General features: G+C 44.9%; 1 protein-coding gene across 4 annotated transcripts in view; it reads left to right on the top strand.

Annotated features, from left to right (window-relative positions):
- Positions 1–14687, top strand: part of golga5 (golgin A5) — a 126090-nt gene that overhangs the window by 37144 nt on the left and 74259 nt on the right. For all 4 annotated transcript variants that reach the window (XM_059962847.1, XM_059962858.1, XM_059962852.1 and 1 more), the window contains one exon: positions 5281–5508. In XM_059962847.1, coding sequence (XP_059818830.1) covers positions 5281–5508 — 228 coding nt within the window. The remainder of the gene's footprint in view (positions 1–5280; positions 5509–14687) is intronic.

Genomic DNA, 14687 nt, shown 5'->3' with positions numbered 1-14687 from the left:
TTCCAAATGTTATGAAATAGTCAATTCTTGTATATACAGAATGGGGGGCAGAATAATGAATGTAATCCCTTCTGTTGGGGAAAAGGTGCTTCCATCAGTTAGACCAACATCCTCAAGAAGTGTATTAAGTTTCTTATGTAAGGATTTTGTTTCATAGGCTTTGCTATTGGAAGAGTCTAACTTTGGTTGTAATTGTAAGTTTAAATCTCCCCCACATATCAGGAGACCTTCTGTTTCCGTTATCATAATATTAGTAATTTTCTGAAAGAAACTAATATCACTTCCTGGGGGTGCATACATGTTCAATAGAGTAATTGAATTTCCATCTATATTCCCTCTTACCAGAATATATCTACCCTCCTTATCTCCCATTTCGAATACTTTTTCAAAATTTAGCTTGCTTGAGGTAAGAATAGCAACTCTTCTCCTATGTCCTGATTTATATGAGGAGAAAAACAAATTAGTGAAGCCCATTCTCTTTAGTTTTCCATGCTTATTATCACAAGTGAGTTTCCTGTAAATATACTACATGGGCTTGTTCTTTTTCATTTTGGATAGAATTCTACTGCTTTTGATTGCATTTAACAGCCCATTGACATTAAAAGAAATGAGTTTTACTTTGTCCTTACCCATGTATATTTATCTGTCATTATATCATTGAAATTAGCAGAATAAAATTTAATCGATCTACTCCCTGAGCAAGTAAGAACCAAGAAACGCGAATAATAAAGAAAAAGGCAACAAAGGTGTGGTTCCAAGGCTGAGGCCTCTAGTAGATGACCCTGGGTTGAGCTGAAGGAAATGTATAGCTGTGGGGTATAGCCCCTCCTAACTGAGAGATGAGGGCCCCTAATAGCAGTACACATAAAAGTAAGTGAACAAATCTGTGTTCGTTACACAGAAAAGATTTCCCTGTGTATTCCGCCCATATATATATTCTCATTTAGGTGGGGAAAAAGGAGTGAATGAATGAATAAAAAAGAATAATTGAGTAATATAAAATCCACATTATAATAAGTATTTCTTGAGATAGGTATAGCACCATCTATTTTTGTTTCCATTTAGCTTATCAACATTTTTAAAATTAGCCAAACCGTATGGCTCTTATAGAGGGGTGAGGGCTGTCTTCGGAAAACTCACAGTCTCTTCCTGATGTATTTCTCTCGCCCTTCTCCCGTCCCCTGCTTTCTCGATTCTCTCACTATTTCCCAAGCAGTGCGGGATAACTGCTCAGCTTGGCTTTCCCTCGGTTTGATCTCGCTGACAGGCAACCCTCTGGCCTTCATGTCTGTAGTTGCCTGTTCCACTGTCTGATATATTTGCATCCTATCTTCATAAAACACTTGCAGTTTAGTAGGGTGCAGAGTTTGGAATCTAATCTTTCCTTGCTTTAATATTCGCTTTACTTCAGAGTATTCTTTATGTTTCTGCAGGACCGCCGGGGGTGGGGGGGGTAATCTTGATCAAAATATATTAATTTCCTGTCCAAAAATACCCTCTTCTTTCCCCAGGCCCTTCGTAGAATCTCCGCCTTGGTATTGATTCGAAGGAATTAATTTCAAGCTCTATAGTCGAGGGAAGCTCCAACGTGTCCCGCAGCAACTTTCGTACAAGCCCTGTCATAGACAAGCCCTCTGCTCCTTTGGGAACATTGTATATTCTGATATTTTTCCACCATGATCTTCCCTCCTGGTCAAGCAGTTTACTTTCTTGTCGATTTAATATTTTTATCAACTTACTTAGCATCCGTTTCACGTTTTGTACGCGATCTTCTACCTTCTCAGTTCATGTCTCTGCCACCGCTATTTTTTGATTGACGTTGGCGAGCTCTGACTTGATATCATTTAGATGCTGTTTTATTTATTTTTGGAATCCCCATATCTCTTCCAGAATTTTTATCATATTTGCTGCTTTGCCTGAATGAGGCCCATCGTCAGCCTTGCTACCAGGCGTTCAGGTAGGAGAGCTGCTCATTGTACCCTTCTCGTCCACAGGCTCCGCAGTGACACTTTTTTTGCCTCCATTCTTTTTCCCCAATCTTGCCTCCCTTATCAATTCAGATATTTTTGAAAGATCTTATATTTGATGGATTAACAGGGCAAGATATGTGTTTTTCCAGAGGAGCTATTGACTTAAGCTGCCATTCTGGACGATGATGTCATCGGAACCCTCTGCCATCATATTTGACCTACCAAAATGAACCACCTCACACTAATCTGGGTTGAACTCCATTTGCCACTTCTCAGCCCAGTTTTGCATTCTATCAATGTCCCGCTGTAACTTCTGACAGCCCTCTACACTATCCACAACACCTCCAACTTTTGTGCCATTAGCAAACTTGCTAACCCATCCCTCCAATTCCTCATCCAGGTCATTGAAAAAAATCACGAAGAGTAAGGGTCCCAGAACAAATCTCTGAGGCACACCACTAGGAACCGACCTCCATGCAGAATATTACCCATCTAGAACCACTCTTTGTCTTCTGTGGGCAAGCCAGTTCTGGACCCACAAAGCAATGTCCCCTTGGATCCCATGCCTCTTTACTTTCTCAATAAGCTTTGCATGGAATACCTTATCAAATGCCTTGCTGAAATCCATATACACTACATCTACAGCTCTACCTTCATGAATGTGTTTAGTCACATCTTCAAAAAATTCAGTCAGGCTCGTAAAGCAGGACTTGCCCTTGACAAAGTCTTGCTGACTACTCCTAATCATATTATACCTCTCCAAATGTTCATAAATCCTGCCTCTCAGGATCTTCTCCATCAACTTACCAACCACTGAGGTAAGACTCACTGATCCATAATTTCCTGGGCTATCTATACTCTCTTTCTTGAATAAAGGAACAATATTCGCAACCCTCCAATTCTCTGGAACCTCTCCTGTCCCCATTGATGATGCAGAGATCATCCCCAGAGGCTCAGCAATCTCCTCCCTTGCCTTCCACAGTAGCCTGGGGTACATCTCAGCCGGTCCCAGCGACTTATCCAACTTGATGCATTCCAAAAGCTCCAGCACATCCTCTTTCTTAATATCTATGTGCTCAAGCTTTTCAATCTGTTACAAGTCATCACTATTATCACCAAGAGTCTTTTCCATGGTGAATACTGAAGGAAAGTATTCATTTAGAATCTGTTGCCATAGAAGTAAAGCAGAGTAGAAGAAATTATTGATTGTGCTGTTCCGGGTGACCTATTTGCAATCTACACACGATTTGACTTATGTCAGAAATATTCTTTATTTTGCTGGATCTTGACACTTCAAACATAAATGGATTTGCATATTAGAGTATGGATTTATTTTCTAGTTGTGCAGTGGAGGAAAATAATTTGAGATCTTTCATTACATCCATAATATAGTATTAATATTGGCAGTGTGGAGGATCAGAGGAATCTTGGGGCCCGAGTCCACAGGACATTCAAAGCAGCCGCACAGGTTGACTCTGTGGTTAAGAAGGCATATGGTGTGTTGGCCTTCATCAATCATGGAATTGAATTTAGGAGCCGAGAGATAATGTTGCAGCTATATAGGACCCTGGTCAGACCCCACTTGGAGTACTGTGCTCAGTTCTGGTCACCTCACTACAGGAAGGATGTGGAAGCCATAGAAAGGGTGCAGAGGAGATTTACAAGGATGTTGCCTGGATTGGGGAGCGTGCCTTATGAGAATAGGTTGAATGAGCTCAGCCTTTTCTCCTTGGAGCGACGGAGGATGAGAGGTGACCTGATAGAGGTGTATAAGATGATGAGAGGCATTGATCGTGTGGATAGTCAGAGGCTTTTTCCCAGGGCTGAAATGGTTGCCACAAGAGGACACAGGTTGAAGGTGCTGGAGATTAGGTACAGAGGAGATGTCAGGGGTAAGTTTTTTTACTCAGAGAGGTGAGTGTGTGTAATGATCTGCCGGCAACGGTGGTGGAGGTGGATACGATAGGGTCTTTTAAGAGACTTTTGGATAGATACATGGAGCTTAGAAAAATAGAGGGCTATAGGTAAGCCTAGTAATTTCTAAGGTAGAGACATGTTCAGCACAACTTTGTGGGCTGAATGGCCTGTATTGTGCTGTAGGTTTTCTATGTTTCTAATCAGTGGGCCTCCTTGAACTAGACACTACGTTGGGCAATTGGGCACAAAGGTCAACTAACCCAAATTGGAGTCGCATACAATTTTTGATTGTTAAACTTAATTCTGTGGATACACAATGCTCTACAAGACATCTTTAAATGTGAAATACCCTTAGAGAGTAAGGCCATATATTTTGGGTATATACCTCAAGAATGGTTGAAAAGAGATAATTATTTAATGAATATACTGCTGGTGGCTGGTAAAAAGGCCCTTACCAGGAAATGGTTGTCACAGGAGAGCCCATCTTTAAATGTATGGATGGAAATTACAATGGACATTTACATAATGTAGAAGATAACAGCATCTGTTAATCATAAGTTGCAACAATTTGATTCATACTGGGAAAAATGGTTTAACTACATAACACCTCATAGGCCTGATTTTATTCTCACAAATCAATGAATATGCCATAAAAAAAATAACTCACTACTTGTACATAGTTTTCTTATTTCACTTGTTCTTTTTCTCCTCTCCTTTCTATAAGAGTATATCTCAGATAATTATTATGTGGAGATTTGTGACAAATATGATTATATGATATATATGTACAGTATCTGAAATATATCTTATAGAAATGTTTGATGATAAACTCCAATAAAAAATAAATTACAAAAAAAATTAATTCTGTCAATAATATTATTTAGTCACAAAGGCTTCCGGAACGACTGATCTGCAGTCCTAACGAGGGATGCTGTACACATAAAATCCTGAAGTATCTATCATAAATATTTTGCACTGGGAAGTTAGTAAGTTGATTCACTGAAACAGATTTTGAAATGGTAATAGCAAATAGCAGTTAGTGCTATGCTATTATAGCTCAGGATGTTGTAGTTCAGAGTTGAATTCCAGCGTTCTCCGTATGTTCTTCCCACGGTTTTTCCCGGACGCTTCAGTTTCCTCCCGCAGCTGGGTAGGTTAACTGGTCATTGGAAATTGTCCCGTGATTAAATCTGGATTAAATCAGGGTTGTCGGGTGATGCTGGGGTGAAGGCCTAGTGGGGCCTGTTCCTCATCACATAAAAGAAAAGTAACGTCTGCCGATTGGCAAATCTTTAACTTCCAATTTATTTATATAAGTATTAGAAAACTTGGAATTGTAAACTGAATTTCCAATTATACTACTGGTTTGATTTATTAATTATTATTTTAAAAGATTCGGAAAGGTCGGAAAGCTCCAGTGTGAATCAGAGTACCCAAATAGAACCGTCAAACGAGGAAGCATTGGGGAATGCAGGAGGCACAACTTTCTTGAATAAAGATGAGAATCAGTCACAAGAGCTATCAAACCTTCGGCTTGAAAACCAGTTGTTGCGGAATGAGGTCAACTCCTTAAACCAAGAAATGGCTTCAGTGATTCAGAAGTCAGTGCAGACTCAAGAAGGTAAGAAGGAAATTGAAGCTTTCAGTTTGTGGGAAGCGCTACTTCTCCTTTCCATAGTAAATACAAGAGATTCTGCAGGTGATGGAAATCTAACAAAACACGCTCAAATTGATAGAGGACTCAGCAGGGCAGGCATTTTGGAGAGGGGTAAAGTGTTGATGTTCTGGATTGCAAACTTCATCAGGTCATGATGGAGGGTTTTGGTCCAAAATGCCAACCACTTATTCCTCTGCATTAATACTGCCTGACCTGCTGAATTGCTCCAGCTTTTTGTGTGTGTTACAATAGATAACTGTTTCAGAGACGTGGTTCTAGAGGTTCTATTCAAAGAGGGGCAGAAAAATATCTTCACAAGTTCTGCAATTGATCAAAATCCTCATAGTCTGCACCACCAACGCTGTCAATCCCCAGGGTCTGTCCAACCACTTCTGTCACAGTCCCAGTTCAGTGTCACTCCCCACTGTCTGTCGTCTCAGTTCAGTGTCACTCCCCACTGTCTGTCGTCTCAGTTCAGTATCAATCACCACGGTCTGTCGTCCCAGTTCAGTGTCACTCCCCATGGTCTGTCGTCTCAGTTCAGTGTCAATCACCACGGTCTGTCGTCCCAGTTCAGTGTCACTCCCCATGGTCTGTCGTCTCAGTTCAGTGTCAATCCCCATGATCTGTCCAACCAGTTCAGTGTCACTCCCCACGGTCTGTCGTCCCAGTTCAATGTCACTTCCCACGGTCTGTCGTCCCAGTTCAGTGTCAATCCCCACGGTCTGTCGTCCCAGTTCAGTGTCACTTCCCACGATCTGTCCAACCAGTTCAGTGTCAATCCCCACGGTCTGTCATCCCAGTTCAGTGTCAATCCCCACGGTCTGTCGTCCCAGTTCAGTGTCACTTCCCATGGTCTGTCGTCTCAGTTCAGTGTCAATCACCACGGTCTGTCGTCCCAGTTCAGTGTCACTCCCCATGGTCTGTCGTCTCAGTTCAGTGTCAATCCCCATGATCTGTCCAACCAGTTCAGTGTCACTCCCCACGGTCTGTCGTCCCAGTTCAATGTCACTTCCCACGGTCTGTCGTCCCAGTTCAGTGTCAATCCCCACGGTCTGTCGTCCCAGTTCAGTGTCACTTCCCACGATCTGTCCAACCAGTTCAGTGTCAATCCCCACGGTCTGTCATCCCAGTTCAGTGTCAATCCCCACGGTCTGTCGTCCCAGTTCAGTGTCACTTCCCACGATCTGTCCAACCAGTTCAGTGTCACTCCCCACGGTCTGTCGTCTCAGTTCAGTATCACTCCCCACCATCTGTCGTCTCAGTTCAGTGTCACTCCCCACGGTCTGTCGTCTCAGTTCAGTATCACTCCCCACAGTCTGTCCAACCAGTTCAGTGTCAATCCCCACGGTCTGTCGTCTCAGTTCAGTGTCAATCCCCACGGTCTGTCGTCCCAGTTCAGTGTCAATCACCACGGTCTGTCGTCCCAGTTCAGTGTCACTCCCCATGGTCTGTCGTCTCAGTTCAGTGTCAATCCCCACGGTCTGTCATCCCAGTTCAGTGTCAATCCCCACGGTCTGTCGTCCCAGTTCAGTGTCACTTCCCACGATCTGTCATCTCAGTTCAGTATCACTCCCCACCATCTGTCGTCTCAGTTCAGTGTCACTCCCCACGGTCTGTCGCCTCAGTTCAGTATCAATCACCACGGTCTGTCGTCCCAGTTCAGTGTCACTCCCCATGGTCTGTCGTCTCAGTTCAGTGTCACTCCCCATGGTCTGTCGTCTCAGTTCAGTGTCAATCCCCATGATCTGTCCAACCAGTTCAGTGTCACTCCCCACGGTCTGTCGTCCCAGTTCAATGTCACTTCCCACGGTCTGTCGTCCCAGTCCGGTGTCAATCCCCACGGTCTGTCGTCCCAGTTCAGTGTCACTTCCCACGATCTGTCCAACCAGTTCAGTGTCAATCCCCACGGTCTGTCATCCCAGTTCAGTGTCAATCCCCACGGTCTGTCGTCCCAGTTCAGTGTCACTTCCCATGGTCTGTCGTCTCAGTTCAGTGTCAATCACCACGGTCTGTCGTCCCAGTTCAGTGTCACTCCCCATGGTCTGTCGTCTCAGTTCAGTGTCAATCCCCATGATCTGTCCAACCAGTTCAGTGTCACTCCCCACGGTCTGTCGTCCCAGTTCAATGTCACTTCCCACGGTCTGTCGTCCCAGTTCAGTGTCAATCCCCACGGTCTGTCGTCCCAGTTCAGTGTCACTTCCCACGATCTGTCCAACCAGTTCAGTGTCAATCCCCACGGTCTGTCATCCCAGTTCAGTGTCAATCCCCACGGTCTGTCGTCCCAGTTCAGTGTCACTTCCCACGGTCTGTCGTCTCAGTTCAGTATCACTCCCCACAGTCTGTCCAACCAGTTCAGTGTCAATCCCCACGGTCTGTCGTCTCAGTTCAGTGTCAATCCCCACGGTCTGTCGTCCCAGTTCAGTGTCAATCACCACGGTCTGTCGTCCCAGTTCAGTGTCACTCCCCATGGTCTGTCGTCTCAGTTCAGTGTCAATCCCCACGGTCTGTCATCCCAGTTCAGTGTCAATCCCCACGGTCTGTCGTCCCAGTTCAGTGTCACTTCCCACGATCTGTCGTCTCAGTTCAGTATCACTCCCCACCATCTGTCGTCTCAGTTCAGTGTCACTCCCCACGGTCTGTCGTCTCAGTTCAGTATCAATCACCACGGTCTGTCGTCCCAGTTCAGTGTCACTCCCCATGGTCTGTCGTCTCAGTTCAGTGTCAATCCCCACGGTCTGTCGTCTCAGTTCAGCGTCAATCCCACGGTCTGTCGTCCCAGTTCAGTGTCAATCCCCACGGTCTGTCGTCCCAGTTCAGTGTCAATCACCACGGTCTGTCGTCCCAGTTCATTGTCACGCCCCATGGTTTTGCTCTACTCATTCTCTCTTTTTCTTAAATCTTCCCATCACCGGGAGTTCAGTGAACTCCTCTCTCACTGCTCCTTCTCTGATCTCTGCAGCCCTCCGACATACCACTCACTTCCCATTCTTATTCCAGTATGTCAATCCATGGCCTGTTGTACTGTTGCAGTTTGGCCACACTCAGGTTGGAGGAACAACACCCTGTATTCTGTCTGGTTAGGCTCCAAACTGAAGTCGTGAACACTGATTTCCTGAACTTTTGATTATGCACCCCCCCCCCGCATCATTTCCCATCCCCTTTGTCCTCTTTCACCTTCAGCCCTTGCCCACCCATTGCCTCCCACAGTGCTCCTCCCCCTTTTGTTTCTTCCATGGCTTTCTGTTGCTTTCACCAATCAACTTCTCAGCTCTTTACTTCATCGCTCCCCCTCACCTACCACCTTGTGTTTCTCTCTCCCCTCCCCCACCTTTTAAATCTACTCATCTTTTTTCCTCCAGTTCTGCCGGTCTCGGCCCAAAACATCGACTGTACTATTTTCTGTAGACGCTGCCTGGCCTGCTGAGTTCCTCCAGCATGTGTTGCTGGGGTTTCCAGCAACTGCAGATTGTCTCTTGTTTGAATATCTTGAACTGTCTGAAGGATGTCGCCCGTGGTTGCTTTGTTTGCAGGCAAATCTTTAATGAAGGACAGCTTCACTGTTTCATACTGAAAATATTGACGTCTGTATTCCTGAGCTAAAGTAAGAGGAAAAAACACTGACGGGGCAACTGATTTTGACAGTAGTTCAGTACAAGTTTGGACCTTGTGAGAGAGACTGAACTCCCCTACATTCTTTCTTTACACAGCAGTTATTAACAGCTAATAAGCAGCTGAGGAATATCCGTCACAAGAGAGTCAGTGTCTCAGAGGGGAGGATGGAATCTATTTTTGGCAACTGCAGTCTGAAAAGAGATTATGAATGACGCAGAATTCCAGAGTCTGTTCTCGTCTCAAACGTGTGAATGAGAGTCGTTTGGATGTGGATATGCTCCACCAACACAAAGCCTGGCTGAAAACATGAAAAACAAAGAATTTGTTATCTGAAAGAATGGAAATTGCAATCTAGAACTTCACAGTGACAAATTATAAGACTATAAGACATTAGGCAGCATCATCCATGGAAATGAATGTTTCAGTGAATTAATCGATGTTTCAGCCCACTGAGTTTGCTCCGCCATTCCGTCATGGCTGATTTATTATCCCTCTCAACCCTGTTCTCCTGCCTTCTCCCCATAACCTTCGATATCCTTACTAATCAAGAACTTATCAACCTTTGCTTTAAATATACCTACCTACTTGGTCTCCACAGGTGTCTGTGGCAATGAATTGCACATATTCACTACCCTCTGGCTAAAGAAATTCCTCCTCTTCTCTGTTGTAAAGGGACATCTTTGCATTGTGATGCTGTGCTTTCTGGCCTTAGACTCCCCCTATAGGAAACATCTCCATGGCCACGCTATCTAGGTGTTCACTAGAACAGACATAAAAATAAGGCAGGGGTAAGCGGAGCAGCCTTGTTGGAGTGGCTTTGGCTCATTAAGCTTGTGTGAGCTAAGTATCTGATAAGTTTCTTCATCCTCTTCATTTTTCATTCCTCGTCTGTTGGTGCCTCCCGGATAACCACATCTACACCAGGTGCAGCTCCTCAGAGAACATTTCAAAGAACTGGAGCTGCAGCTCCTAGACCTTTGACTCATATGGGAGACTGAGGCAATGATAGGTGGGAGCTACAGGGAGGTAGTCATCCCAAGGTTGCAGGATGCAAGTAACTGGGTGACTGTCAGGAAAGGAAAGGGAGATAGACAGCTTGTGCAGAGTACCCCTGTGGCCGTTTCGCTCAATAATAAGTAGACAGTTTTGGACATTTGAGCAAGATGACCTACCAGAGGGTCTCTGGCACTGCGGCACAGAAGAGGAGGTGAAGCAGCTTGCAATAGTGATTGGAGATTCCATATTTTGAGGAACAGAGACGCAATTCTGTGGACATAGTTTAGAGACACCCAGATGGTATGTTGCCTTCCAGGTCCCAGGATCAGGACCACGGCATTCTTAAGGAGGAGGGTGAGCAGCCAGAAGGCTTGGTATATATTGGCAGTAATGACAAAGATAGGAAAGCTGAGGAGGTCCTGAAGAGTGATTTTAGGGAGCTGGGTAGAAAGTCCAGGGTGGTAATCTCTGGATTGCTGACTGTGCCACGCATCAGTGAGGGCAAGAATAGGATGATTTGGTTGAGGAGCTGGTGCGGGGGCAAGAGTTCAGATTTATGGATCTTTAGGATCTCGACTCCGGAAGGTACGACCTGTACAAAAGGGGCAGGTTACACCTGAACCCGAGGGAACCAAAATCCCTGTGGGCAGCTTAGCTGGAGTTGTTTGGGAGGGTTTAAGCTAATTTGGCAGAGGGGTGGGAACCAGAGTGAAGGGCTGAGGATGAGGTAGTTAGTTCACAAACAGAGGCATTGTATTGTGAGGCTGCTAGCAAGGAAAGGCTGATGATAGGGCAAAATTACAGTCAATGGGATGAGTTGCAATGTAAAAGGGGGACAAAATAAAAAGGGTGAATACAGGACTCGAGGTGTTACATTTGACCGTGCGCAGTATACAGAATAAGGTAGATGATCTTGTAGCACAGTTACAGATCGGCAAGTGTGACATGGACATCACTGAATTGTGGCTGAAAGAAGATTACAGCTGGGAGCTTAGTGTCCAAGTATACACAGTGTATCAAAAGAACAGGCAGGTAGGCTGAGGGATGGGGTGGCTGTGTGGGTAAAAAATGAAATCAAATCATTAGAAACAAGTGTCGTAGGATCAGAAGATGCAGACTCGTTGAGGGTAAAGCTAAGACACTGTGAGGGTAAGAAGACCCTGATTGGAGTTGTGTACAGACCTCTCAAACAATAGTAAGGATGTGGCCTACAAATTTCAATGGGCAATGGGAAATGTATGCCAAAAGAGCAATGTTACAATAGTCATGGAGGAATTCAGTAGGTTCAATAGTTACATTTAATGTCAGAGAAATGTGTAAAATATACGTCCTGGAACTCTTTTTCTTTGCAAATATCCACAAAAGCAGAGGAGAGCCCAACATGCAGGTAGATTGGGAAAATCAGTTTAGTGCTGGATTCCAAAAGGGGGACTTTTTAGAGTGCCACTGAAAAGGCTTTTTAGAGCTGTTCGTGGGCTGAGCCTACCAGGTGATCAGCTATTCTGAATTGGTTGTTATGCATGAACCAGAATTGATTAGAGAGCATGAGCTTAAGGGCTAGTGATCATAATATGATAAAATTCACCCTACAATTTGAGAAGAAGCTAAAGTCAGTATTAGAAAGGAGTAAAGGGCATTACAGAGGCACGAGAGAGGAGCTGGCCAAAATTGATTGGAAGGGAACACTAGCAGGGATGATGGCAGAGCAGCAATGGCTGTACTTTCTGGGAGCAAGTCAGGAGGCATAGGATAGATACTTCCCAAAAAAGTATTAGTATTTTAAAGGCAGGATGACGCAACCATGGCTGACAAGGGAAGTCAAAGTTAACATAAAAGCCAAAGAGAGGGCAAAAATTAGTGGGAAGTGAGAGAATTTGGAAGCTTTTAAAAATTAATAGAAAGCAACTAAAAAAGTCATAGAGAAGGAAAACATGGACTATGAAGGTAAGCTGGCCAATAATATTAAAAAGGATACAAAAAAGTTTCTTTAGATAGAAACAGTGTGAAAGAAAGGTGAGAATAGATATCAGATCAGTGGAAAACGATGCTGGAGAGGTTGTAATGGGGAATGAGGAAATGGCAGACAAACTGATTAATTATCTTGTATCAGTCTTCACTGTGGAAGACACTAATATATGTTACTAGGAAGAAGGTGTTTGGGAAATTGAACAGGCTGGAGGTAGTTGGGTCATCTGGACCAGATGGTATACATCCCAAGGTTCCGAAAGAGGTAACTGAAGAGATTATGGAGGCAATAGATTCTGGAATTGTTCCATAGGACTGGAAAATTGCAAGTGTCACTCCACTCTTCAAGAAGGAAGAAAAGCAGAAGAAAGGAAATTATAGGCCAGGTGAAGGAGAATCCTATGAGATACTGTAGGTATGTTGAGAGCAAAAGGATTGCTTGGGACAAAATTGGTCCTGTGGAAGACCAGAATGGAACCAAAACAAATGAGGGAGATCTTAAATGAATTTTTTGCTTCTGTATTTACTCAGGAGATGGATGCAGAGTCTATAAAAGTGAGGCAAAGAGGCACCAATTTCATGGAGTTTGTACAGATTACAGAGGAGGAGGTGTTTGCTACCCTGAGCCAAATTAGGTTGGCTAAATCCCCATGCCCTGACCAGTTGCTTCCTCTGACCCAATGGGAGGCAGAAATTGCTGAGGTCCTAGCAGAGATACTTAAAGCATCCTTAGCAACAGGTGAGGTACCAGAGGATTGGAGAATATCCGATGTTCACTGTTTAAAAAAGGCTCTGAACATAACAGGAAATTATAGGCCAGTGAGTCTGACGTCAGTGTGGGAAAGTTATTGGAAAGTATTCTAATGAACCGGATATATAAGTGTTTGGATAGAAATGGACTGATTAAGGATAGTCTGCATGGCTTCGCGCATGATACTCATGACTAACCAGCCATGCAGAATTTTTCGATGAAGTTACCAGGGAAGTTGATGAAGACAAGGCAGTGGATGTTCTAAAGCATGTGGACTTTAGAAAAGTATTTGACAAGGTCTCACATGGCAAGATGGTCAAGACCAGTTCAGTCACTCAGCATTCAGGATGAGGTAGTAAATTGGATTAGACATTAACATTGTGCGAGAAGCCAGAGAGTGGTGGTAAATAGCTGCTTCTCTGACGGGAGGTCTGTGACTTGTGGTGTGCTGCAGGGATTGATGCTGGGTCCTTTGTTGTTTGTCATCTATATCAATGATCTGGATGGTAATGTGGTTAACTTGTTCGGCACATTTGCAGATGACACCAAGGTTTGGGGGTGTAGTGGACACTGAGGAAGGCTATCATGGCTTGCAGCAGGATCTGATTCGGCTGGAAAAATGTGCTGAAAAGTGTCAGATGGAGTTTAATACAGAGAAGTGCGATGGTTTGCACTTTGGTGGGATCAACCAGGGAACGGTAGGCACTGAGGAGTGTTGTAGAACAAATGGTGCTGGGAATACAGGAACATGATTCATTGAGAGTGACATCACTGGTAGGTAGGGTTGTAAAGAAAACTTTTAGCACGTTGGTCTTAATGAATTAATGTATTGAGTACAGAGAAAATTTACAAGGATGTTGCTGGGACTCTATTTTTTATAATGTCCAAGGTTGAGAGGAGATTTGATAGAGGTATACAAAACTATAAGGGTAAAGTTAGATGTAACCAAGGTTAATTAAACCCAAAGGTGTAATGTTAGAAAGCTCCACCTGTGGAGGGATGAAAACGAGGTATTGTGGCGGCTCATTTCCTAGCGTATGCGAACCGACTCACAATTAGATAGCCTACGGGGGTTTGCGAGCACAGAGCTTTGGAGCCTCTTCGCCATGGGGGGCCGGTTGACAGAGGCTTAAAAGTGAGGCTGAAGTTTTCGAATAAAGTTTTTCCTTCGACTGCAGTTACCGACTCCGTGTCGTAATTTTAGCGCTGTTTGTAGCACACCGCTACAATTGGTGACCCCGACGGTCCAAACGATTTTTGGACCAGAAATGACCGACGCCGCCTCTGTTCATGCGGTTTCGTTGAAACTGCCGGGTTTCTGGACACAGCGCCCGGACCTATGGTTCCAGCAAGCCGAAGCCCAATTCCACGTTCGCCGGATCACCTCAGAAGACACCCGCTACTACTACGTGGTGGGCTCCCTCGACCAGGACACAGCTGCCCAGGTCGCGGAGTTCGTACAGTCGCCCCCGGCAGATGGCAAGTACACGGAATTCAAAGCCCTGCTCCTCAGGACTTTCGGACTCTCACGGCGCGAGCGGGCTGCCCGTTTACTGCACCTGGATGGCTTGGGCGACAGACCTCCATCGGCTTTAATGAACGAGATGTTGTCTCTGGCCGAGGGACACACAGGCCTCATGTTTGAGCAGGCATTCCTGGAGCAGCTGCCCGAGGACATACGCCTGCTGCTGTCCGACGCGGATTTCAGTGACCCCCGGAAGGTGGCAGCCCGGGCGGACTTGCTGTGGAACGCCAAAAAGGTGAGCGGGGCGTCCATCGCACAGATCTCCCAGCCACGCTCCCGGCAGCAAACCAG

This window comes from Hypanus sabinus, chromosome 2 (genome assembly GCF_030144855.1).
Source record: "Hypanus sabinus isolate sHypSab1 chromosome 2, sHypSab1.hap1, whole genome shotgun sequence".
NCBI classification, from domain to species: domain Eukaryota; kingdom Metazoa; phylum Chordata; class Chondrichthyes; order Myliobatiformes; family Dasyatidae; genus Hypanus; species Hypanus sabinus.
Note: the sequence above shows the minus strand (reverse complement) of the source record. Positions and strands in the feature narration are given on the sequence as shown.